Genomic DNA, 24955 nt, shown 5'->3' on the forward strand with positions numbered 1-24955 from the left:
GGTAAGATAACAGAAATAAAATTCCAGGGTGCTGAAAGTAGTGAGTCTAATAGCAAACCACAAAAGCATATTAGATTAGGGCCTAAAAAGGAATCAAATCACCTAGTGGTTAATGGTGAACCAGAAGTAAACATAGCCTCTTTCTTCAAGACAGAAGAAGTGAATCTCTCCCTAAAAAAGTATAACCATGAACCAGTCCTATCTGGTATCCATCAAATATAAGCACAAATTTTGTCTGGAGGAAGGTGCCTTTGTAGTGGACCACAGGAAAAACCCACATATAATCACGTAAGATGATGATCAGCACATAGTCAAAGATAACCAAGCATACAAGGAAAGAGGTGCTATCAGTAAGACCCAGCACAAAAAGAAGACAGTAGATATAAATACAGACTTCATATATTGAAAGTATCAAACATTGATTATAAAGCAATTATACTCATTATGTTTAAGAAACAAAAGACAAGGGATGCCTGGGTGGCTCAGTTGGTTAAGTGTCCAACTTTGGCTCAGGTCATGATCTCCCAGTTCGTGAGTTTGAGGACCGCATTGGGCTCCACACTGACAGCACAGAGACTGCTTTAGATTCTCTGTCTCCCTCTCTCTCTACCCCTCCCTCTTTCTCTCTCTCTCTCTCTCTCTCTCAAAAATAAATAAACATTAAAAAAAGAAGAAACAGAAGACAAATCTGAAAATATCTGCAGAGAACAAGAAACTACAATACATAACCCTTCCAGACGAATTTGGCCTTGGAAAAAGTATTAATTCAGGTAGTCTACTGAACAAGCTGCTTATCTCCACAAAGACCACCTCTTTGTCTTGGCATTTTCCTCAGCACTTGCATATTCCCTCAAACTGCAGAGGCAAAGGAAAGGAAACAGAGAAGTCTGTAGAGGCCATTTTTTCTTCAAAATTCAGAAATTAATCTATGTTATCTACAAAAGCAGCAGATAAACCTCAAGTATTTTTGTCTATCTCAGGCACCAAAACCATTAAACTATAAATATTATGAAGAGTTAGATAATTCCCTAAAATCTTCCCTGGGAGAATTCTGAAGATCTCTTCTGTCTTTCCTATCCTTTGACACTCAGCATCCCTTGTCATCTCTCACATAGCTTCCTGACTGGCCTCTCTGTTCTAAGCACTGCTCCTCTAGAAACAGCCTCCACAATTACCTCTACATAGATCTTTCAAAAATAAGAATCATGGTACTCTCTTGCAAAAATCTTTCTGTGACCCACCCCTCCCCAGCCTATTAAGGATGAAGTCCATACTCTGTACCTAAAAAAGCAAGTACCTAAAAAAAGTTCCTACCTTTTTGGTGTTCTCTGGTGCAACCAGCCTATTCATCAACATCACACCTTGCATCTTTCCTGCCATGATCCTGAGATGCTTAGACTTTGTTCAGTGTGCAATTTTATGCCTTCATGGCTTTGTACATGCTGTATCTATCCCTCAAGTCTGGTACTTCTCATCGTTGAAGCTCACCTCTGATGTCCAACCTCCTCCATCATGACTTTCTCACTCAGAATATAAAGTTAAGCATTCACCTCTTTGTTCCCAAAGCACTTATCAAAACTGGTATGTCCCAAAGCACTGTTGCACATTCTTCCACAACTGATTATCACTGTATCCTAAGCACTCGGCATAATGACTGGCAGGAATATAGGGAGGCCCTCTCCTTCAAGCATTTTTCTAGGTAAAATAGACCTTAAGCCTCACTCAGACTCACTTAACCACTGTGCCTCTTTTTCCTGAATCAGATAGTCTGAGATGTTTCCCAGTTTCTTATTTCCTTACTGTATACTTTTGCTTCTTTTAGTAAAATCTTTGCTGATGCAATGCAAAAGGTATGATCCAAGTCTCTAGTGATCTTGTTGGGGCAGCCACCAAGTGAGGAAAGTAATCAAGACTCAAGCTTCAAATATGATAAAAGTAAGTGATAGGTAACCGTAGACATGAATAGAATGTTAAAACAGGACCAAAAGCAATTTTTTTTTATGTTAAAAGTTACCTGGTGTCTTCTAGCTTAGTAAAAAAACAATGACATTCCTAGGAAAGGCGTGTTTCCCCAAACAGGCCTATATGACCATCCACTGGCTATTTGCCATTTGAAAGTCAGCACACAACAGTACCCGTTATGTCGTCTGACATTTTTTGATTGTGTGTGATTGACAACCTTAAGAATATAAATGATCCGCTCTTATACATTGTAACAAATGTGCTCAAAAACCTGCTCACCTAGGGGACTCAGCTTGGAACAAAGGTTATGAAAGTGGTCCCATCTACCCAATGTGTAAAGAATAACTGAGGAAAGGGAAATCAAGCAAAAGCCCATGTTCCTGAGTCATAAACTGGGTGGCCAGGCCTCTCCCAAGCAAGCCAGATACACCTAATGCTCTCTGGAACAGTGTTATAACCGCTGCCTCAGCCCTCAGTTGTCTGTTTTCTTCTCCCTCTAAAAGCCACAGGTTTTAGGTAACTCCCTTTGCTACCTATTCCTAATCCCATGAAGATGTCTATCAACACAGCAAGACAATCACCTTTAAGATAAAATTTTAGATTTCCCTTTTGATTTACTGATAGGTGAGTCAGTTTTTTCCCCCAAGGTCACATGAAAGCACCACTAGAAAAAATAAAGAAAAGTCCTGAGACATGCTGCCTAGAGATCTAAATAGGGCTCAAATTAGCAGTTGCCTCCTTCTCTAGGCAAGAGCTGGCAGCAGCTGGAGTGTGACAATACTCAGAGGAGAACAGAGGGGAGCAAAGGGGCACTGCACTGAGGGACAAAGGATTCAAGCCTCAGGTCGGCTGGATGCTGGGCCACTTCCAAGTGGGGCGGTCCGTCCTACCTGACCTCCCAGGAAGCCTCAGTGTGCCCCTTGACATGGGGTGACATATACTTCAAGACCAGCTATTTCCGTCTGCTGCTTCCGGTATAATCCGCGTCATGGGTTAGAGAAGGACACATGAGAAGATAAATATTAAGCACAGACTTAACTTGAACCTAACTTGAAGAGGGTGTTTCTGACCTTCTAGTTCTGGACTTATGTGTTGAACTGCTCTGTTTCTTTTGGGGGGGGGGGGGAAGAAGTCACTGCCAACCCATCTGAATACCTTATCCCACCACCTTCCTGCACCACACATCCTGTGTGAGTTTCCTAAGGTTGCTGTAACAAAGTACCAAAAACAGAACGGCTTAAACAACAGAAATGTACTGTCCTAGTTCTGGAGGCTAGAAGTCTGAAGGCAAGTTGTTGGCAGGGTCATGCTCCCTCTGAGGCCCCTAGGGGAGGTTGCTTCCTTGCCTCTTGCTGCTTCTGGTGGTTCCAGGCTTCCATGGCATGTGGCGGCACAGCAGCAGCCCGTCTTTACGTGGCCATCTTTTCCCTGTGGCCTCACCTCACCCTTCCCCTGTGTGACTGTCTCTGTACCCACATGTCCCCAGTTTATAAGGACGCCAGTCACACGGTACCCCCTTTGTCATGTCCTCTCTTAGCAGGTCCCCTTGTAAAGAATACTCCTCAGCGGCAGGTAATGTGAACAGCGTGGCGGCTGGTGGACCGTAAGAATTTCAAGTCCGTACAGAGAAAAGTGGTCCAGATGAGGCTCGAATGACTGTTGACACAAAGCTCTGACCCTTTAACTATACTAAACAGGTGCTCACAAAACAGGATTCATTTTTTTTTCTGTCCTTATTTCAAGACAACGAACAAGTTTTCCTCGGTGGTTTTCATTCTCATTCACTGAATATCCATCGGAATTCCTGACTGCCTTAATTACACTCAAGAGAGGTGACCACAGTGATGGACAGAACTCCTGAGGCAAGGAAAGCCCCCTGGATTCCACTTTCTGATCCCTACTGCAAACAAACAAACAAAAAAACACAACCAGCCCACGCTGCTGCCTCATGCTGCATTTTCAGCGCTACGTGAGGTAGCACAGGCGTTTGGCTCTTAATGACAGTCGTGCTGAGGTCACTTTATTTCTCTGGTAATTCAGATAGCATGCCCAAATAAAATGATCTTCTCCTTCCCCTGCTCTCCTGGTCCGAGTAAGGGTGATTGGTATGAGAAACGGGCCGATGAGCAAGCTAACGCAGGGCCTGAGTAAGCCTGCCAGAGGGAAAACCAACACCCGAGGGCTGACGCGTCAGGTGAGCAAGAGTCCTTCACCAAAGGGGCAGACTTGGTATAAAAACACTTCGCTGCAGGGGTGAAGACCAGCTGACGGCCAACCCAGTGATGGCCACGGGCTGGCCTATCAGCCCAAGAACCTGTAAGTGTGCCCCCTACCTCCCCCCTGTGATAAGTACCGGAACAGAGCCGTGAGCCAGGCACCGTAGACTGTGTCTCCCACAGTGGGACCCAGAGATGCTCTGTGGTGAAAACAGTGGTTGCCTATCTTGATGCAGACCTTGCAGAGGGAAGAAGTGAGAGGACAGCACGACATAAAGGATGGGGGATCTGCACTCAAAAGTGAGTGACACGCACCTGGTGTCTCTGTTTACGAGCTGTGTAATGACGAACAGGTTTCTGACCTCTCTGAGTCTCAGAGTTTTAACGTGACAACGTCTGTCTGAACTATCTTGCAGGATTGCCAAGAAGATCAACTGAGCTGGTGAGGTGAAAACTACTTAACAATGAATAGTTAGAATACCAACAGTAGATGCTACTAAAAGGCAGTAAATCACACTTAGAGCACCCAGAAACGTCTGAATGCCAGGCAGCCTAGACATCTATGCAAAGCAAAGGAATACTTGCTTGGTAGCTGGGCTTTGGCCCCACACCCTGAGCAGAACTCCACATGGCCAGGCTGGCCCACAGAGAAGCTCCTTTAAGTTAGACCATCCTCAGTGTCCCAGTGTACCAGAAAGTCACAGGATGGATAACACACCTGCATGCATGTATGTACGGATGCGCGCGCACACATACACACACACACACACACACACACACACACACACACACACACACGTCTTTGTTTCACTGCAGAGTAGAGCTGGCCTAGGCCTCTCCTTCCCTTCACCAGCCACAACAACTTCTGGATAGGAGTTATTACATGGGGGGCAGAGAAAGTCTCTTCAAGGGAAAGAGGGAGAAATGGCCACAAGAGAAGTGGCCAAGGGGAGAGATGGCAAAATGGGACCAGTGTGATTCCTGTTACCTGTCCAGCCTCATTGGATCATCTCAACAGTCACGCTGTTGGGCCAGCTCTCTGCCCCCTCTGAAAATGCAACTGAGATAGGTTGCAAAAAACGCTCACACTCCTTGACATGCCTGTATCAACATCTCTGCAAAATGAGCATACCGCTCCTCCTATCAGGGGCTGGGGTCTATGTCCCCTCCCCGTGAGTTTGGGCTAGCATTATGACATGCTTTGGCCAAAAGACTGCAGCAGAAGGGAAAGCGTGCCAGTTCTGAGCCTAAACCTGAAAATCCTTGCATACTTTCTGCTCTCCCTCTTGGACCGTGATGACTGCCATGTGAACAAGCCTGGGCCAGTCTGCTGGAGGATAAGGAGCCAACGTGAAGCAGACCTGACTTAGTCAATTCATCCCAGCCAGGGCCCCAGAAATGTGAAAACCCAGTGAAGATCAGCAAATCCAACCCATGGCTGACCCACAGATGTATGCCTGAGACTGTCCTAGACCAGCCAGTCCCCAACTGACACTGACTCATGAGCCAAATAAGTATTTCTTCTTTTAAACCATTAACTTTGGCGGTGGTTTGTTATGCAGCAGTGGCTAAATGCCACATGCTAACCCGGACAACTATTCTCCAGTCCAGTCTAACACTCCTTTCCTCTGGGCTAGAATAAGGACTATGGAGTAGGACACGAAGGACAGTGACCTTCTTTTCCCTACAGGGCACTAGTCTTCAAAATGGGTTATACATACCACTAGGGCTCAAGCAGGACTTTCCAAAGTATAAGTTTAGAATAACTGATTTCCAGATCCTCAATTCCACATATATATTTATATATCCATTCTTATATATCTTATATATCCGTGTATACATATCTCCATTCTTCTCTAAAATTTAACCTAAGGTTAAGGTTCTCCTTTCCCCTATCCTTTATCTACCTTACAAAGGAAAGGTAAGCTTTTCCCCCATTGTTCTGTTACCTCAGGATATTATTCCAGGGTGTAAAACCCTCAAGGGAATTGGTAAAACATTCTGCGAAACCATCCGGCAGTATCTGCAAAAGCTGGATATGTGCATAGCGTGTGAGGCAGCAGTCCTATTCTCAGGTATACACCCAACAAAAATGTGTACACAGCTTCACCACAGGTCATATATCTGACTCGTGATGGAAGCTAATAGCTGCTATATTTGTCAACAACAGAACGGGTAAATGAATTATAACATGTTCACAAAATGGAATACTTACAGTACTAAGCAGGAAAAATCCATAACCACACTCAAAAATATGGATGATTCTCTTACTGTGATATTGAGCAAAAGAAGCTAGACACAAAAGAATGGATAGAATGCATTTCTGCTTATATACACACAAACAAGCTTTCTGACAAAAAGCTATGCATTTAGAAGCCAAAATAGTGGTTACCCAAGTAATTGGCGGAGTCATAAGAAGGGAGTTTTAGGCACAAGTTATACGTGTGTGTTCACTTAGAGAAAATTCTTATGATATATACACACTTCTGGGTTATGGTATATTTTAACAAAAAAAAAACCTTTAAAATAGTCAGAGGGACAAAATAAAGGGATAATTACATAATTCCTTTACTCAAACAACCAGAAATTCCTACAGTATCCATCTCAAGAGAAATGCAATTCTAATAAAATTTTACTTTTTATGTTTAATAATTACTTATCATTGGTATTATCTTTGTGCTCCTTTGAGTTATGCACTAATAATAATTATAATGATAACTCAACCTAGGAGAAAATGTTTACATTTCTAGACTTATGGCAATCAAAAAGTAAACAACACAACAATGCTACAAAGAAGTAGGGCAGCTTAAAAAGGAAATAACTTTTAAACAAGCAAAAATTCTGTGGGAGAAATGAAATACAAATAGATCAAGGAAATAACATTGTGAAAAAGATCTTGCTCATATATAATTTTTAAATGTCTATTTATTTAGAAAGGTAGAGCATGAGAGCAGGGAGGGGCAGAGAGAGAGGAGGAGGAGAGAGAGAGAGAGAGAGAGAGAGAGAGAGAATCCCATGAGCCCAATGTGGGGCTCAAACTCATGAACCGATCTTGAAATCAAGAGTCGGACACTTAACTGACTGATCCACCCAGGTGCCCCTGTCCATAAATATTTTTTAAAAGATGATGGTGGATAGCAAATCACTAAATTTTTTATAATCCACACTATTTAAAGGTATCAGGTTTATTTTTAAATGTCAATATTCATATTATAGCAAAAATGAGATTTCTTATACTTTTATTTAAATTTATAATAGAAGAGTATAGATGCCTACATTATAAAGTGTAATAGTGTACACGATTTTTCAATAAAGTTTCTTTATTAGGGGGAACAAAAGCCAAAAAGAGTTATAAGAAAAAAACGGTTCGGTATAAAAGAATCTCCCCAAATATCCTTCCCTTAAGATTCTGTCAGGGCGGTATGTTCTACCTACATTATTTAGGTTAATCTACATTAGTCAGGATGTTTTTGGTTATAAGTGACAGAAACAGAAAACCAACCAAACTGGACTGTCAGTCAGTGAAAGGTCTGATATTTTACCCCTGCTTGAAAACAACAAATCAGCCTGTCAAAATTTCAGGGATGCTGGCAGAAGACATGAGACTCTTGGGTCAGAGACAAAGGACTCGGCTTTATTACTCACAGCAATAACAGTAGCCAGAGCATTTGTGCCATTTCCCTGAGCCCCACATCCCACAATGCAGTGCAAAGAGGGCCAGGGGATGCCCGCACAGGCAGTGAGTTACGTCATAGGAGATAAACCCAGGCTTAGGAAATGCAAACATTTTACAATGGGCAGTAAGCCTGCCTGACCTTTGCCCTAGAGAAGGATATTATCTTTATTATACTGAATGGTAAACAAATACACTCTACTTTGGAGAAAGATACTGTCTCCATCTTCCAAAGATGTTTGCTATACAAACATTCTTGGAAATATGGTCTGAAAGAGAGTCAAAAGATCTACAGAAACTCAAGAGAGTCCTGGAGAACTGTCTCACAGCATGAGTTGAGGAAAAAAAAAAAAAAAAAAAAACAAAAACGAACAGCAAGGAACTCCTGTAACTGAAAAGTAACAGACACGTTGGCTTCAAGGACGCCTGGATCTAGGGGCTTAAAAATCTGTGGCAGTGAGTTGTCTCCAAAACACAGCATCCAACATGTAGCTCTGCTTTCCTCAGAGCTGGCTTTCCTTGCTACCTGGCTCTCACTGGTGGTGGCAAGAGGGCTGCCAGCAGCTCCAGCCCGATGTTCTGACACCTCCGCAATAGCAAAGGAAAGAATGTTTTTCCTTCCTGACAGTTCCAACAGAAACTGGCCAGTCCCGGCACATGTTGAACCCTGAATCTTAGGTGCAAGATGTGCCCTACCAGAATGGCACAGAATGAGAGTGCGGTGGGAGAGGTTAGCTCCCAGAGAATGGGGGACTGAGCTGAGCCAGCAAAGCTACAGCTTTCTCCTATACTACTCCCTAAGTACCCTGAAGATAGCAAACCTCACAAGTACACTTTTGTGAAATTCAAGTACCACTTCTTTTTACAGGCTGATTCTCATTTTAATGAAGCTAGCAGCATATCCAATTTGCTATTTTATAATCAAAGCTCTTTAGGAAGAGGCTATCTCATCAGTGCCACAGGAAGAATGTTCTGTTCGATAGTGATTGTGACCGTATTGTGCTATTCCAGGCTAAATAATGGCTCCTCCAGAGATGACCACACCCTAACCTCTGAAACCCACGAATATTACTCCACCTGGCAAAAGAGACTTTGCAGATGTGACCAAGTTAAGGATCTTGATACGGGAAGATTACCCTGGACTACCCAGGTGGGCCTGTTGTAACCACAGGTTCTTTGTAGGAGAGACACAAGGAATCAGATAGAAGGCACAGTAATGACGGAAGTAGAGGGACAGAGGGAGGGATTTAAAAAGGAGGAACGTCAGCCAGAAGCCACGGGGTGTAGGTGGCTTCCGGAAGCTAGAAAAGGCAAGGAAACAGATTCTACCCTAGAGTCTCCACAAGAAACGAGTATCGCCAACACTTTGACCTTGGTCCAGCCATACTGATTTCAGCTTTCTGGCCTCCAGAACAGTAAGAGATAAATTTGTATTGCTTTAAGCCATCAAATTTATAATCATTTGTTGCAGCAACCACAGGAAACAAATGCCAGTGGTGGCATAAAGCAGGTGGTCAGTGTCCAGTGCAATAGTAAACAGAAACACACCCAACAAAGGGTCCTGCCTCATGAAAGAATTTGTTCCAAAGCTGAGACACCTGGTGATGATGGCTTTGCAGAATTTCCTTCTGGTACAAAATGTTACTGAATTCCATATTACATATTCTTAAGCTTTAACGCTTTTTAATAATGCTCAGTAGTGACTGGAAAAGACAGTATGGTAAAAAGGGTCCCTTGGCTACCGATGCAGAAGATAAAAACTAGCAGAGTTACCATTTTGGACTTTATCCTTGCATAAGGCACCAGTTCCAGAAGAAGTGGGTTAAGGCCAGCGCCCTCCCCTTTTATCCTTATCTGGCATGTGCTGGCACAGCTGGTGTTGAACTATTCCTGCACCCGTAGCGGAAGGTATAATAGTAACTGTGATAAGCAGTCAAATAAATTAATAACATAAATTCCAGGATGCGTGGTTCATTTTGGAAAGCAAACATGTACTGCAATCCCAAGAGATTTCTTGGTTTGGGCCTTACAGTACAGGCTTACGAATCCCGCTACAGATATCCTTTTATATATTGAATATATTATCACATGGTGAGCAGTTATATATATATATAGTTAGAGAATAAATGGGACTTAGATTTTTAAAATTATTTTGGTTTGACTTTAATTTCTATTTACATATTTGTAATATGCTTTTTTCCTCTTGTCCCCCATTTTATTGAGATATGATTAACATATAATATTGTATTAATTTAAAGTGTATAAGATGGGGCGTCTGGGTGGCTCAGTCAGTAAGCGTCCAACTTCAGCCCAGGTCATGATCTCAGGGTTCATGAGTTTGAGCCCCGCATTGGGCTCTGCACTGACAGCTCAGAGCCTGGAGCCTGCTTCCGATTCTGTGTCTCCCTCTCTCTCTGCTCCTCCCCCATTCACACTCTGTCTCTCTCTCAAAAATAAATAAACATTAAAAAAAATTAAAGTGTATAAGATAGTGATTTGATTGTAACATACCTCTGCATATCACCCTGCACATATATGATTGGGGGCATGTAGATTAGGGCCAGCAAGAAGTAGAGATTTCAAATATTATATGCTAATAAAACAGTAAAAATCAAAATTATTTTTATTTGACTAACTGTGTCTAAGTTCTACTAGTCTTTACCTGATATTCTATGTAAAGACTGCTTTAAAATGTTCCCATAGTCCATAAAACTCTTTGCAAATGAATTCACAGAAACTCCTGGTTAACAGGAAAAAGTTTCCCACAATCTTACAGAAAGTAGTATTTAAATGTACTATGATTCAAATTCCTTTCTAGATATTTTAGAAATCCTCTCAGCTTTAACATAACCCCAGGCGCACTGCTGGATAAGAACTCCCACTCACTGTTTCTCATGTCCTATACCTAGTGACTTGGCCTGAAGTGCTTTTTAAAAAACCCATGTCCAAGCCATCTGGGAGACCATGTGGCATAGAGTAAAGATGAAAGCAAGACATCTCTAAGTCTTGAAATTCAGATTCCAAGAATAGCCATAAATGGACCAATGTGTAACCATGGATGAACCTTATAACCTATATCTACAAACAACTTTACCACGAATACGATGGGTGGGAAGCCCCTGCTCCTCTAACTGTTCTACAGCTCGCACAGGACGCAGTGAGGCAGAAGCAGGATCGATCAGAGCAACAGAAACTCCCTTTGAAGGTGACGGCTAGCGAAGATGGCGAGACAAAGTAATCACAAAGGAAGGCCCCTGAGACACTGACTTCTGCCCCCTGTCTTCTCTCATCAAAAATGAAATTTCAGTCCCAAGAACTTAACAAGATGTGAGGGGAATGAGTTTCTATCTAACCACAGCCTTCCAGAATTTCCAGTGTGATACCCCAGTTCAGCTTTAAATAAAATGCCTGTCCAGAGCCATTTGAGTCAGGAGACAAATAAGTTGCCTGGACAAGTTAGTAATCAGGGAGGAAATCTACTTTCTCCTTTCTCAGCTAGAAATAGTAAGCAAATATGGGGAGTGTAAACGTTCTGACCTGCATAAAAAACAAAACAAAACAGAACAAAAAACTACTAGTACCTCTCTCATTGCAATCTGGAAAAGAACCACATTCTCCTTGCCTTGGCGCAGGGCCACTCCAGGAACTAAGTGTTGAGATGGAGTTTGCCAAATTAGATCAGGCAACAAGAGGAGGGAAACAGGTGTAGGGTGCGTGTGTGTGTGTTTGAGTGTGTTTGAGCATGCGCGTGTGTGTGTGTGATGAGAAGTCAGGCAGAAGAGTATTTGGTGGATACCATGTCCCTATGAAATTTCTGTCACTGCAAAACCCTAGATGCAGGATCTAGGTCCCTACCGCTTGGGAAAAGATTAGGTCCCTTTTTTACAGAGTCCCTGCCTACTGCTGACAAAAGCAAATGGACCTTCCAGAAGCAACACTGCCTTGCACACAAACATTAATAAAGCTTTCAGCCCCTCAAGGCCAGATATATTCCCAATGTACATCCATCCCCTCCGAACACAGGGCACTGCCAGCTGTAGCAGGACTACAGGGCACTGCAAGGATGCTTGAGACACAATTGCTTTATGGAGCTTGGTCTTGCAGATTTGGAGTTATAACTCACTGATATTTCTGAGTTAGAGAGGAGTCATCATCTGCTTGTTCAAGAAATTAACTTATACTTCAACGTCAAGGATTTAAGACAGGAGAAAGCTCTTTCCATCAACAGATGCTTTTGAAGGCCAAAGAGTTATGTAAGAAGCAACCTGAGTTTGCAAAGCATGCAACAGCAGAGCCCCCTAGAGCAGGCCCGGGGACCAAATCCCCAGAACACATCCTTCTCAGATCCCTGGATCCAGCTAAGCTCCTTAAATATACGAGGCCTAAACATTCACATTCCTCAAGCTGCTTGAAGTAAATTTCAATAGCACAAGTTTGGGGACTTTTGGTTTTAAAGGCAAAGATATAGATGATTTCCCGTAATTAATTGAACATTACTTCTCCAACCCCTGCAGCAGAGAGAACACCCGATAAAAATGGTGTGTGATGCCCTGAGAGGGCCGCTCAGCATTCCCATCTGCTGGCTGACATCTTCCGATTTCCTGGCAGTAGGGCAGTGTGCCTAGCAGAAAGGGCAGGGTCTGATTTTACAGCCTGGTGTTACCAGCCGCATAGAGACCAGGCTAGAGATTTTTACATATGCTACTAAAATAAGCTTTGTAGCTTAAAGCAAACAGACCCATGCCAAAATCCAAGGAACTGGAGATAGGGAGATAGTGACCTTAAGCCAACATCTCCAGGCTAACTGTGAGGTATTTCCAGGCACATCAGCAATGTGGGGAAAGGTCTCCCTGAGAACTAGCGAAGCTGTATCCTCTCAGCCCCTTCTCTGGCGGGGGGGGGGGGGGGGGGGGGGGGATTTGCAATCTCCTCTATGATCCCCATCCTCAGATGCCTAGCTGCCCCCTCCCTGCCCTTCCAGGACTCACAGACGCAAGATCTGTTGGAAGGACACCCATTACCACTTCCTGTATCTCACTACAGCAGAGCCCAGCCCATCAAGGTGCACAGGGACAAGTCTGTTACTCTTGGGGAAGGGCCACCTTCCCATTCAACCTGGAAATCTAAATACTGAGCTTGAACTCTCCGTCCCCTCACTCACTCCTGTCTCATGTTCCTCAGTGAGTAGGGGTGGGTCTCAGAACAGCAAACTCCATTGGCTGAAGAAGAGGCCAGAGACAACCAGGGTCTCAAAGTCCTGATTCATTCATCAGCTGATACATGTGCAGGTCAGCAATCCTGTATCTGAAACCATTAGGAGCAGAGGAGTTTCAGAATTCAGATTTTTTAATTTTAGAAAGCGAATGTAACACCCCCAACAGAGTTATGCGGAAACATCCTACAAACTCATTAGTACTTTTTTGTACCCAAACATGAATATTCATACTACTGTTCTATCAAGTCAATCAAATGAGTTATGAAGTAAAATCCAGAGGTCTCAAGGATGGGAGATTTGGCACCATCTGCTTTAGCTTCCTCCAGGAGATACTGAAATTGACTCAAAGACCCGCAGTGGGGAACATGCAAACAAGGGAACTGCCAAGTCCCCAGTAGACATCCCCTGCCTTAGGAGGCCCATGGGACGGACCAGCTGGGATGGGACCAGGCTGACTTAAAGACTCTCTGACACAGTAAATGCCTTCTAAGCTGAGCCTCCCTGGCCTCAGAAACCAGAGAAAAATGCTTCCATAGAGCCCTCCATATTTGGAGATTGGGTCTCCAGGACTCAGGCACCTGGCTCCAAAGGTACGACATAGATCGAGTCGAAGGCCATAGCAGGACCCGCACGGCAGAAGCAGACTGGTTTTTTTCTGAGCCCTGACCCCGGGGTGCCTGATGTTAGTTCCACAGGGTGCAGGGCAAAGCATGCCTTCGACAAGCAGTAAGAACATCTTATAGCTGTGACCTTTCCTCCGCCACTTTACGTGCCTGCACAGCCAGATCACACCTCCCACCCTGCTCTCTTCTCGCTCTGTGCCTGCTGCCTGGGGACCTGTATCCACCCCCCGTGGCCTCACGTACCTGTGTGCCCTTGACTCCCACAGGTCATGTAGTCCAAACCTCCCCAACTGTAACCCACATCCAGACAAACACTTGATTACTGAAGTATAGTTGACATACGATGTTGTATTAGTTTCAGAGGCACAACATAGTCATTTCACAAGTCCATACACTGTGCGATGCTCACCACAATAAGTATAGTTACATTATGGCACCACGTACCATTATTATATTATTGATTATATTCCTTATGCTGTACCTTTCATGTCTGGAACTTACTTATTTTATAACTGAAAGTTTGTACTTCTTAATCCTCTTCACCTATTTCACCCCCCACCCCATGTCCCTCTCCCCTATGGCAGCCACCAGCTCTGTGTATTCACAAGTCTGTTTCTGTTTTTTATTTTTTTTTTAATTATCAATATTATTTATTTGTAAATTCAAAAAATTCATTTTTCCCCCTTTGTTAGAGTACAATGTTTGTAAATGAATTATCACAGGCCATAGCATCATAATCATAGTGACCGTGGAAGTGACTGATGGTTTTAAAATCCATGATCTGGTAATTCCATAAATTTGTGTTAGCTTTTGTATTTTGACTAAATGAAACTGAATGTTAATATTCATAAGTATCATTCATTTTGACTCTTGAATACTCAGGGCTTTCTTCTTTGCCTTACCCATCTATATTTATTTGATGAAGAATTACTTTAGCAAAAATTTAGCTTTTATGTATATCAGTTGATCATTTCTACCACTATTCCATGAGCTACGGTCTTCCTTGGAAAATATCAACCTCAATATCCAACCAAAGAATGTTATTTCTTGTATGCTTATTGTAAAAACCAAACTATTTTTTTTATTCTACATGTAAGTAAAATCATATGGTATTTGCCTTTGTCTGACTTACATCACTTCGCATAATACCCTTCACATCCATCCATGTCACAAATAGCAAGACTTCATTCTTTTTATGGCTGAGTAATATCCCATCACACATACATACCACATCTTCTCTATCCACTCATCTATTTACGAACACCTAGGTTGTTCGTAATCACCAAACACCTTGGTGATTGTAAATAATGCCACAATGAACATAGGGGTGCATGTATCTTTTTAAATTAATATTTTCATTTTCTTTGGGTAAATTTTCAGTAGTGGAATTTCTGGATCATATGGTATTTCTATTTTAATTTTTGAGGAACTGCCATACTGTTTTCCGCAGTCCAACTCACATTTTTACCTGCCCCTTGGGCATCTCCAGGTTGCCTCATGTACCGTCTCCTGCTGTGCCATAACCTACGAATATCTGTGCACTTCCCCACATCTCCCTCTCTTGCACTTGGGCTGGTCATGTGACTGGTTCCGGCCAATGGAATGTGAGCAGAAATACTGTGCGTCACCACTGGCGGGGATATTTAGTACTTGTGTGTCATCCCCATGTGCTCTTCTCCTCCATGATGCCAGGCCAAGAAAGTAAAGAATCAACATAGAAACATTCTAGGTTCTGGAGTCACTGCCTAGAAAAAGCCACTGGACCCACAATGAACTGTGAGAAGAATAAATTTCTATGGGAAAAGATTACTGAGAGTTCAGAACTATCTGACAGAGCAGCTAGTGTTAATTATTCCCACACACCTGCCTTCTCCACCTGGCAAGTTCCTACTTGCGGCTCAAAACTCCAATTCAATTGCCACCTCCTCTGTGAAATCCAGTTTTTGCGGGAAGGTAAGCCACTCCATCCTATGACCTACGGTAAGTCGCTCATGCATCTGGCACAACTACCTCAGTCTGTGGACACATTTCTGTTTGCATGTTCAGCTCCTACATTTATGTGTGCTTCTTTTTTGTAATGTATTCTCAGTGCCTTGGAAGTGGCAAATACCTGAGGCCTCATTTCTGGAAGCAAAGATCGGAGCCTTCTTGTCCATGTGACCAGCAAGTCCCAAGTCAGCATTTTCCCGAGTCACAGTGTCCTTGGCGTCATGCTAGGTACTGTGGTTGGAAGCCAGGAAAGTAGGACACTGTCGCCCACCGCAAGGAGCATGTTTTTTTTCTTGAGACCCTCTGCACCCCATCGGCTCCCATCTTTATTAAAGGACGGCTCCCACTTAAAAAGTACATTGTCTTTTCAGGAACCATCAGCTAAGATAGTTCTCAAAAAGTAAGATCAAAGAGGGGTTTTGTAACGACGAGAGGAAAGCAGAGCAGGGCTCTCTCATGGCCCCTTTGAGCCTGGCTCCCCCAAGCCGCCACGGTTTAGACTTGTGACCTGGCATTCTGGGCTCATGCAGCTGTGCCAGGGTTATTTCTGGTATGAAAAAAGCTGCAGTGGAAGCATCACTGGCTCCTCAGGGACCTGGATGTAGAGACGACAGCCTGGTCATGCAGTCAATCACGTCGTTACCGCCTGGCAAAACTTCCCAGACCAAAGGCACAAAACCATGCCATTGGTCAGGGAAACAGAACAGGGGACGTTGGCTTTTCACACCCGGTAAACTGGCTGGAGTAATGTGCACTGTACTCAGGTCTCATTCTCCCAAGTCTCTCAAGGCCGTGACAGAGCTCTTAGTTCCGGCCTAAGGGCAGTAGGGACCATAAATAAATGATGACCGATTATTAATGCAGTGTTTCCACAGCAACCCCCACAGACCAGCATTTTACCTGCTGGAAGTGTGGCTTGCTGTGGACACTGACACACACCACTTCATGCACATTATATACAAGACTGGCCATGAGTGTTGGCATCCCGGTGTTCAGACAAACACACCTACAACAAAGAGCTGTGGCAAACCCGGGTGCCAAGCCCACAGCTACAGGAGAGCACAGTGGGGCTTCCAGGACCTTGCTGACCAGGATGCTCAGAGCGGTAAATGAAAGGTTAGACTTTTGCAGTATACTGAAGGCTGGGATGATTAGGAAGGAAGATTAGGAAACTTTTTTTTAAATTGTTTTTTATTTGTTTTTGATAGAGAGAGAGAGAGAGAGAGCATGAGCAGGGGAGGGGCAGAGAGAGACAGAAACACAGAATCCAAAGCAGGCTCCAGGCTCTGAGCTGTCGGCACAGAGCGTGACGCAGAGCTAGGACTCGTGGACCGTGAGATCACGACCCGAGCCGAAGTCGGACACTTAACCGACTGAACCACCCAGGTGCCCCAGGAAACTTTTTAAAAACCAGAGTATTAATTTAGTAGAAGGCAACAGCAGAGTTTGGGAGAGCTGGGATAATACCTTTTAATGTTAAGTGCCGCGTGTAATAGACGAGAGGTACATCGACGTAGGGGCCCCTGAACGTTATGGCTAAACACGGGGAATTGTTTCTGGTTGGTATTTTACGGGTCACATACCACGAACAGAACAATGAACACCTCCCGCTACACCACACAGATGTACCACAAGGTATGTGGCAACAGCATACGTGGAAAACAAGAAATTGACTGAAAACAGCATTGTCAGGCAACTTACCTTGTATGAAGATCCTGTTCCAGTAGATTTTCCCAACTTGACTGCCCCCAAGAAACACCAGGTTGGACAGGATCAGCATGGAGGTGGAACAAGACGCAAAGGCGGCGTGGAATCGACGGCGGGCTTGTGGGGAGAGGAAGTGAATCTGTGGGGAAAAGGCAGGTGGTGTCTCACTGGAGGGGCACAAAAATAGTGCTGAGGTACCACCGGGCATCTCTAGTACCAGCCCAGGACACCCAGCCCAGAGCCTGAGCTGGGGCAGGACTTAAGCTGCCATAAAAACTTCCATTCCTGTGTCATGCTCACTCCGGTCTAAGAAGTGATGCACCCCCAATTTGTTGCTTCCTACTGCCAAACGGGCTTCCCCTGACACGTGTCACACAAGCACTGAAGCTAGTCAAGATCTGTCCAGAATGAATGTGTCCACACATCCTCTGCATGTGAACTACAGGTATAAGAACTGTTTAAACTGGGCTCCCTTATAACCAGCACAACTCCATGTAACGAGGTCAAGATCAGGGTGATGTTCTGGGCCAGGTAACTTGACTCTGGGAAGCCATCCTGTCAATCTGACCCACTGTGAGGAAGAATCCCATTAAGAGGGCGCAGGGGAATCAGCACAAGCCGACCTCATTCCCGGAATCAGAGCTCAGGGTACACGCCCCACTGAGAGTGAGCCTGCGGCAGCTTCCAAGAGCGGCCGCTTGTCACAGCACCTGAAATACGCAGGAAACAGAGAGGTGGTTTCCAACAATGATGATGATAAAGAATTCTGCTTGTCCATCTGAGGGCTTCATCGCACTTTTTCCTTCCCTTTTAATAACTTCTTGGGGACTGCATCAAGTAAACAGAGCCTTTCTTTCTTGGTACTGACTGTTCTGGTGGTCCTCCTGAGTAAGATGGCAGAGGGCTGTGCCTGGAGTGTGTGAGCGCCATCGACACGTCCACAGGGACTGTTCTTAGGGACTGCATATGCAGAATGAGAACCAGGTGCAGTGCAACAGCAAGGCCAAAGGGCCCCAGGGTTTCTGACAAATACCTCCATCAAATCCAAAGACACAGAAAAAGGAGAGAGCAGAGGGTTTGGAGATCGTTCCTGAATATCTTCCTGAAACCTACATATTTCTGGGATCACTTGCATCCTGATTTCAGCTGTGCTCCAATTACAAATAGAAATCTGAATTAACCAAATTCCTAGTATGAGAAAAGGATTAAGCTGGAGGGTGTCTCTGGAAGGAGGCTTGCTTAGTTCTGGAAAGTCTGTTACGGACTATCTGGGGCCACTGTGTAAGCCTTGGTCAGTGTCTTTTGGAAACCTAGAGAAATCAATTTCTGACCCCCTCTCCTTTTCCTCTCCTGCCAGTTCCAGCTTCTGTTCTATATGCTCAGATACAGCTGCAATCACATGTCACCCCATCCATGGTGTTCTCCAGCATCACCTTGGAGCATGGTTTTACTGCCACCATTATGTCAAAGTAAAGTGTGGTCTTCTCACAGATAAGCTGTGTAGTTGGCACTGAGTCATCTGCTTGGACATCATTGTTCTGGAAAGCTCTCCGATGATGCTGACATGTCCCCAGTTAGAGGCTACCAGACAAGGTGACCTCTAGTCTCTCCCTTGTTCTAAAAGGCCACAAGCATGTATAGAGGACACTGTCAAGTCAGACCAGACAAGAGTTAATTACACAGTATAAAAACAAGGGGCGCCTGGGTGGCTCAGTCAGCTAAGCGTCTGACTTCAACTCAGGTCATGATCTCACATTTCATGGGTTTGAGCCCCATGTTGGACTCTGTGCTGACAGCTCAGAGCCTGGAGCCTGCTTCAGATTCTGTGTCTCCCTCTCTCTCTCTGCCCCTCCCCTACGAGTAGCGCTCTGTATCTCTCTCTCTCAAAAATAAAACATTAAAAATTGTTTTAAAATAGTGATGAAAGAGACATGGGGATGAAATGGGCTTGTAATTCAGCACTCTTCACCTCTGAGAATAGGGAGACATTAATCTACCAGTTTCTGAATTTGAGAGCAGAAGATATTTTCTGTGTATCACTGGCTCCATCGGCAGTAACTAGGGAGGCAGGAGGAGAGGAAGGAGGGAGATAGGGGGGAAATTCAGAATGATAAATTAAGACAATATAGATTACCCTAACTGGCACAAATGTATCCAAATAATTCTCTCCAGGTACAGGACCACTGATAACGTGTTTCATTTCTAAGGGACCCGGTGAGTCAGATGTTCTGGCACTTCTGTTCCAAACCCACCCGTGTCCTCCAACCTTACATCCTGTTAGGGGAATTCAAAGGCTCCATGTAATCTTTTCCATATTAATGTCAATGACACAGAATGCACGTAGATTGGTTAAGCTCAGAGTGGTTCTCCTTTTACAGGAAATGATTACAATTATTAAATAACCAACTGAGAGATACTGAGAGAGGAAACTGCTCTTTGCATTGGGCTTAATTCTAAGCAGGACTGAGGAGCCAGGTGACCCAGTAGGGGGCAAGGACCAGGCTGGTAGGAGGCAGAGGTGTGGGGCAAGGGGCAGAGCAAGGGAGGAGGTGAGGCGGAGAGTGAGTCCTGGAGGCACAGGGCTCCTCATTTCAGCACCTGAAGCTCTGGTTCTAACGGATCTTCCTTTGCTTCTGTGATTATTCAGCTATATGAGTCAATAAATTCCTATTTCTGCTTAGGGAAAAAAAAGTCAAAATAATAGCAAATATGAAAGAGCCTCTGATCTCAGAGACAATGGAGGACAGCTAAAATCTGACAAAATGGGCTACAATTCAATTTTTATAAAGAGTTAATTTTGCAAAAACTAAGCAAGAACATTAAAGGCACAGGCTTTTAGAATCAATACACCAGAAAGATACAAAGGAGAAATCAAGATGCTTATAGGCAGTTGTTGATTACCAAAGTAGGAGACAATAAAGTACATCCAAAAACCTGATTGAACTAATAGCCCCATCCTCTGAACTAACAAAATTAGCCTGGCTGCCCACAAGCAGCAAACTTGACTCAGCATCACTTCTCTGCCCTGTGAATCAGTGGGAGAGCAGAATGAGAGGCACCAGGAATAAAAGAGAGGGCCTGTGCGGATAACCCACGGTTAATAGCAAAGGGGATGTGAATCTCAGCTAGAACCCATCTCTCCTCTTCGGAGTCCCTGAATACACTGCGGGAGGTGACGGTTTAGACACTGTGGATCTCCCTCTACCTTGGGAGCCATCTGGCCTCAGCCCCTGATTTACACTCCAGACCCAAGTTCCATGCTTAGAGGTCCTAAGGAGGAAAGAAGTCACATGGGCAAGGCCAGAAGGGTATATCTGGCCAGCTCCACCAATAAATACGACTTTCTAGTCAAAGGGCACAAATTTTCAGTTATGAGAAGAAAAAGTTCTGAAGATCTGATTTGCAGCATGGTGGTGACTATAGTTAATAATACAATAATGTACACTTGAAAGGGGCGGAGGGTAGAGCGAAAAAAGAATTAACTGTGTCAGGTGATAAATATGTTAATTATCTTGATCTTGCAATCATTCTACTATACATATATATACCAAATCATCATGTTGTGTAGTTTAAATACATATAATTACACTTGTTAATTATTCCTTAAAAAGTTTACTGCAATTTCTTCTATTAAATTCAAGAAAAACTGCTTGCAAAAAAAAAAAATAAAATAAATAAATAAATAAATACGACTTTCTACATCTCTAGGGCCATGGGGTCAACATTCCTACTTTAAACTCTTGATTTCTTTTACACAGTCTCCTTAGATATCCTGTAGCCATTGTTGCCATCACTCCTGTGGTCCTTCACGTCTAGGATACAGGCTATCTGTCCATGTGCAGGGGCCACGCCTCGTATGTTAGTCATGATTCAGGTGCTGAAAAGCCTCCCTGGTAGGAGAGGTCATGTGATGGACTGTGCTCCAAATGGGGAAATAAGCCAGTGTATAGCGAGGAGGCATCAGGTATGAAAATAGGAATTGCCAACTTGGTCAGATAAGGCAATGACTGGTAAACAGAATCTGATTTTAACACAAATGCAACAGGATACACCAGAGCTCTGGTCTGGTCATGGTCTCTTCCCATAGGAAAGATGAGGCTACGGCAATTCAATATCCTGGCAGCAAAAAACTGGGAATGGTTTTCCAATCCCCAGGGGAAGGTTAGAACTTGCGGAGCAGCTTTTGGTTGCCCCAAGGTCACAAAATTAAGGCATGAGATGGCAGGGCCCAGGGATAGTAAACATATTACAATGTGTGAGACAGAACTGTCCTGCCCAGAATGTCAACAGTGTCTCTTGAGCATGGGTGAAATGTTTTCTTCTATGTTCCTTATAAGCCCACTTCCCTCTTGGTCTATGGGGGCACAGAACCTCCCTTCCTGCCTCATTAGGAGCGATGCCAAAAACGTTCCCCCTTTCCCCTGGGGCCCAGAGAAAGGCATCCCAGGGCAGGGACAGTGCTCTTCACAGTGCCCCAGTGTGAGGCTCCCCTAACCCACCCACCACCCCCTGGCACCCAACTTGAGAGGAGCCTCCTGTGCCAACCACAGATAGGCATGGTGTGCCACCAGTCCCGAGGCTTCTCTCCCTCACACCCCACAGACCCAGAGGAAAGAAGAAGAATAGAAAGTATCACTTCCTACCCTAGGGTGACCAGTTCTCCCTCAGGGACTCTGGCTTCAATAACAGGTTGAGATGGTTTCTCTCCATGTTAGCATTGATATAACCCACTCTTTAGCAGATCCTGGACTTTGGGCCTGGATACAGCAAGCCCCACAGAACACCTAGAAGCACACACCCAGGGTAGACCTCTAATTCCTCTGCGTGAGTTCAAGGTCTCTGATAGAAGAAACAAGACGTGGGGTGTGGGAACACTTTGTAAGGACAGCGTACTTTAAAACTTCCCTCAAAGCACTGCTTTATACTTCCCTCTAAGACACTGACTTCCAAAGGAACTAACCCAAACAAAGTAAACCTTGGGGCAGAACTAAACTGTCAAACTAGTTTGCCTTTCCTCCTGTGAGGTGTCAGCTCCTGTGTTTATTCCTATCTCTATGGAAACTCCTCTCTCTTTTCCAGTCAGCATCCTGTCCCTGGAAATCACAGGACCTGGGCTGGGGCGAACAAGTTGGGTCCTGGGGTGGTGTGGAAACTGGGTCAGAAGTTACTCTCAGAATGTGCACTAGGGTGGGAGGCAGATGGCGCGGTGGGGCTGCAGGCTGCTGTGCGCGGTGGGTCCCACACTCGTCCACAGAGGGGCTGCATGTGGGGCCGAGCTGGGAAGAGGGGACAGGCTGAGCATCTGGGGGAGCAGATGGGCCGGAGGAATGGCTGCTGGAGACTGACAAAGGCTTGGCAAGTGGGACCTGATACTGTTTATTTTTAAATGGGAAGAAGCTAAAAAAAGAAATTGGGTGGGTTTGAGCAGCTGGACACAGTTCTTCCATATAATCACTGAAGTCTTTCATTTTCTAATAAAAATGCTACCCAGAGGGTAAGAGAGGATGCACAAGGAAATGGCATGGGGGATATTGCTGGAGACCAGGGAGAGTAAATGAGGGTAGACACCCCACAGGCTGTAAAGATGAGACCAAAGGTAACAAAGAAACAATCAGAGCTCTTGTGAAAGAGAAGGGTGGCCAGGGCAAAACACTCAGGAAGACCCAAACTCCTGTCCCATCCTGCGCCAACCCGCCAGGACACCTCTCCTCTTGCTTTATTGGACAAGGCACTTTGGTCCCTTCCATTCAGAAGTCCATGTTTCATGAGTAACCCCTCTCTCACGCTCCTCCCTGTATGGTGAGTGCTATTCTTCCATCTGCATCACATAAGACCCATGAATACTCTGTGTGTGCTCAGTAATTAGTTATTTAACACCTGCCTCTCTCTTTACCCTAAATAAGTTACAGAATCTCCTGACTTCCTTAATGTTCCATTCCATCCTTTATCCATGCCAAAGGAATACATGAAGGCACTCAAAAGCAACACCTCCTTCCTTCTTGTAAGTGTACGAAGCTCCAAAATATATCTGGTCAATGAAATGAAAATTTCCAGTATCTACTACTGAGATCTAAGCAATGTATGCTCCTGAGAGAGAATCAAATATTGTGGTGATAAAGACAAAGCCAACTTTGCTTAAATGGACAAGTCACCTGCTCCACCGTTTACATATCCTGCTTGGTTAAAAACAGCACAGCCTATAGTATGGCATCCAAATCCATGCAGCATACGAAGCAATTTCAGGATGCTTTCAAATAGCCAAGCAAACAACAAGCTCTTGGTATAATCAGAGAACTTAAGCCATATTTGAGGGGCTGGAATCCTGCCAAAAGTTCTGGAATGGCCAACAGTACTGTCTCACCCCGTGTTCTTGCTCTTCTACCAACATGGCCATGCTTTTAGTCCTCATGTCTCTGCTCTGGATTGTGCAGAAGCCTCTTTGTTAACTGGCATGCTATACTCTGGCCTTTCCCCCTCTGGTTCATCAGGTACACTGAATATGTCCCTCCATTGTGCAAAATATCTTAGTGGCTCTTTTACTACTTGAGACTAAAATCCAAAGAAGGTCCTTTACAATCAGACCTCATTTTACTTTCCAACCTTGATTCCTGCTAATGACACAGCTCTACTCACTGTTCTTCCAACATGGCACGTACTTTTACAGCTCCGTGCCTTTGCACAAGCTGTTTTCTCTACTGAAAATGTGTCCTCCTAATTCTTTCTTCAAGCTCCAGCTCAGCGTCAGCTCAGGAGACCAACAGCTTTGGACCAGTCCAAATGGTGCTCAGGTTCTGGGCCCACTTTTTAACTGCACTGCTCCGGGCAAGCTCAGACTCCTAGTTCACAGTTGGTATTTGATAAACATAGGCTACTCTAACCCTGTCAGAGTCAGTCACCCCTTTTCTGTGTTTCTGTAACCCAGGGGATAGATAGTATCAATCTATATGCTTTAGCTATACAATTTCTGATGCAAAAACAAATTCACTATGTGATGACCTTAAGCTATATTGCTAAGTAGGAGAAACTATTCCCTCTTTGCAAAGGAGAAACTAGAAGGGCATAGACTTTAAGTAACAGGTCCTCGGTCATACACTGGTAAGTAGAGTAGTAAGGATAGTACAGGGATTCACACATTCCTCTAACTCAAATGTCTTCATGCTGCCTGCTATATTGTGCAAATTTATGTCTGTGTAGCACTGTGTGTCCCTCCCCTAGAATGGAATCTTCAAGATATTTGTCCCTTCAGTGCCAAATACAAAGTAGATCTTCAAGAAGTGTTTTTTTCCTTGAAATACTTCAAATACGTCAAAAACTAGTACTTAGTTATGCATGTGTTCCTTAAGCAATGGTTGATAGATACTCACCAAGTGTCAATTTCAGGAGCTCAATATTTTCAAGAACAATATGGCTTAAAATAACACTGGAAGCTAAAAAAGTAATTGGAATTCACCATTAGAGTAGGAGATTTAACATATCCCCTCAGAAAATGACACCTAAAAGATCAAAAGTAAGAATATAAAATAGCTGAATAAAAATTAATAGGCCTAGCACCCAAACTGGAAAGGAAGAA

The 24955-nt window shown here is 44.1% G+C and overlaps 1 protein-coding gene across 9 annotated transcripts in view; it reads right to left on the reverse strand.

The window, feature by feature from the left end:
• HHAT (hedgehog acyltransferase) overlaps positions 1 to 24955 on the reverse strand; it is a 319102-nt gene that overhangs the window by 37206 nt on the left and 256941 nt on the right. For all 9 annotated transcript variants that reach the window (XR_006199132.1, XM_042926300.1, XM_042926301.1 and 6 more), the window contains one exon: positions 17380 to 17524. Coding sequence is in view for 8 of the 9 variants with exons in the window: in XM_042926300.1 (XP_042782234.1) it covers positions 17380 to 17524 (145 nt within the window). In the remaining variant the exon portion in view is untranslated. The remainder of the gene's footprint in view (positions 1 to 17379; positions 17525 to 24955) is intronic.

This window comes from Panthera leo, chromosome F3 (genome assembly GCF_018350215.1).
Source record: "Panthera leo isolate Ple1 chromosome F3, P.leo_Ple1_pat1.1, whole genome shotgun sequence".
Classification (NCBI taxonomy): Eukaryota; Metazoa; Chordata; class Mammalia; order Carnivora; family Felidae; genus Panthera; species Panthera leo.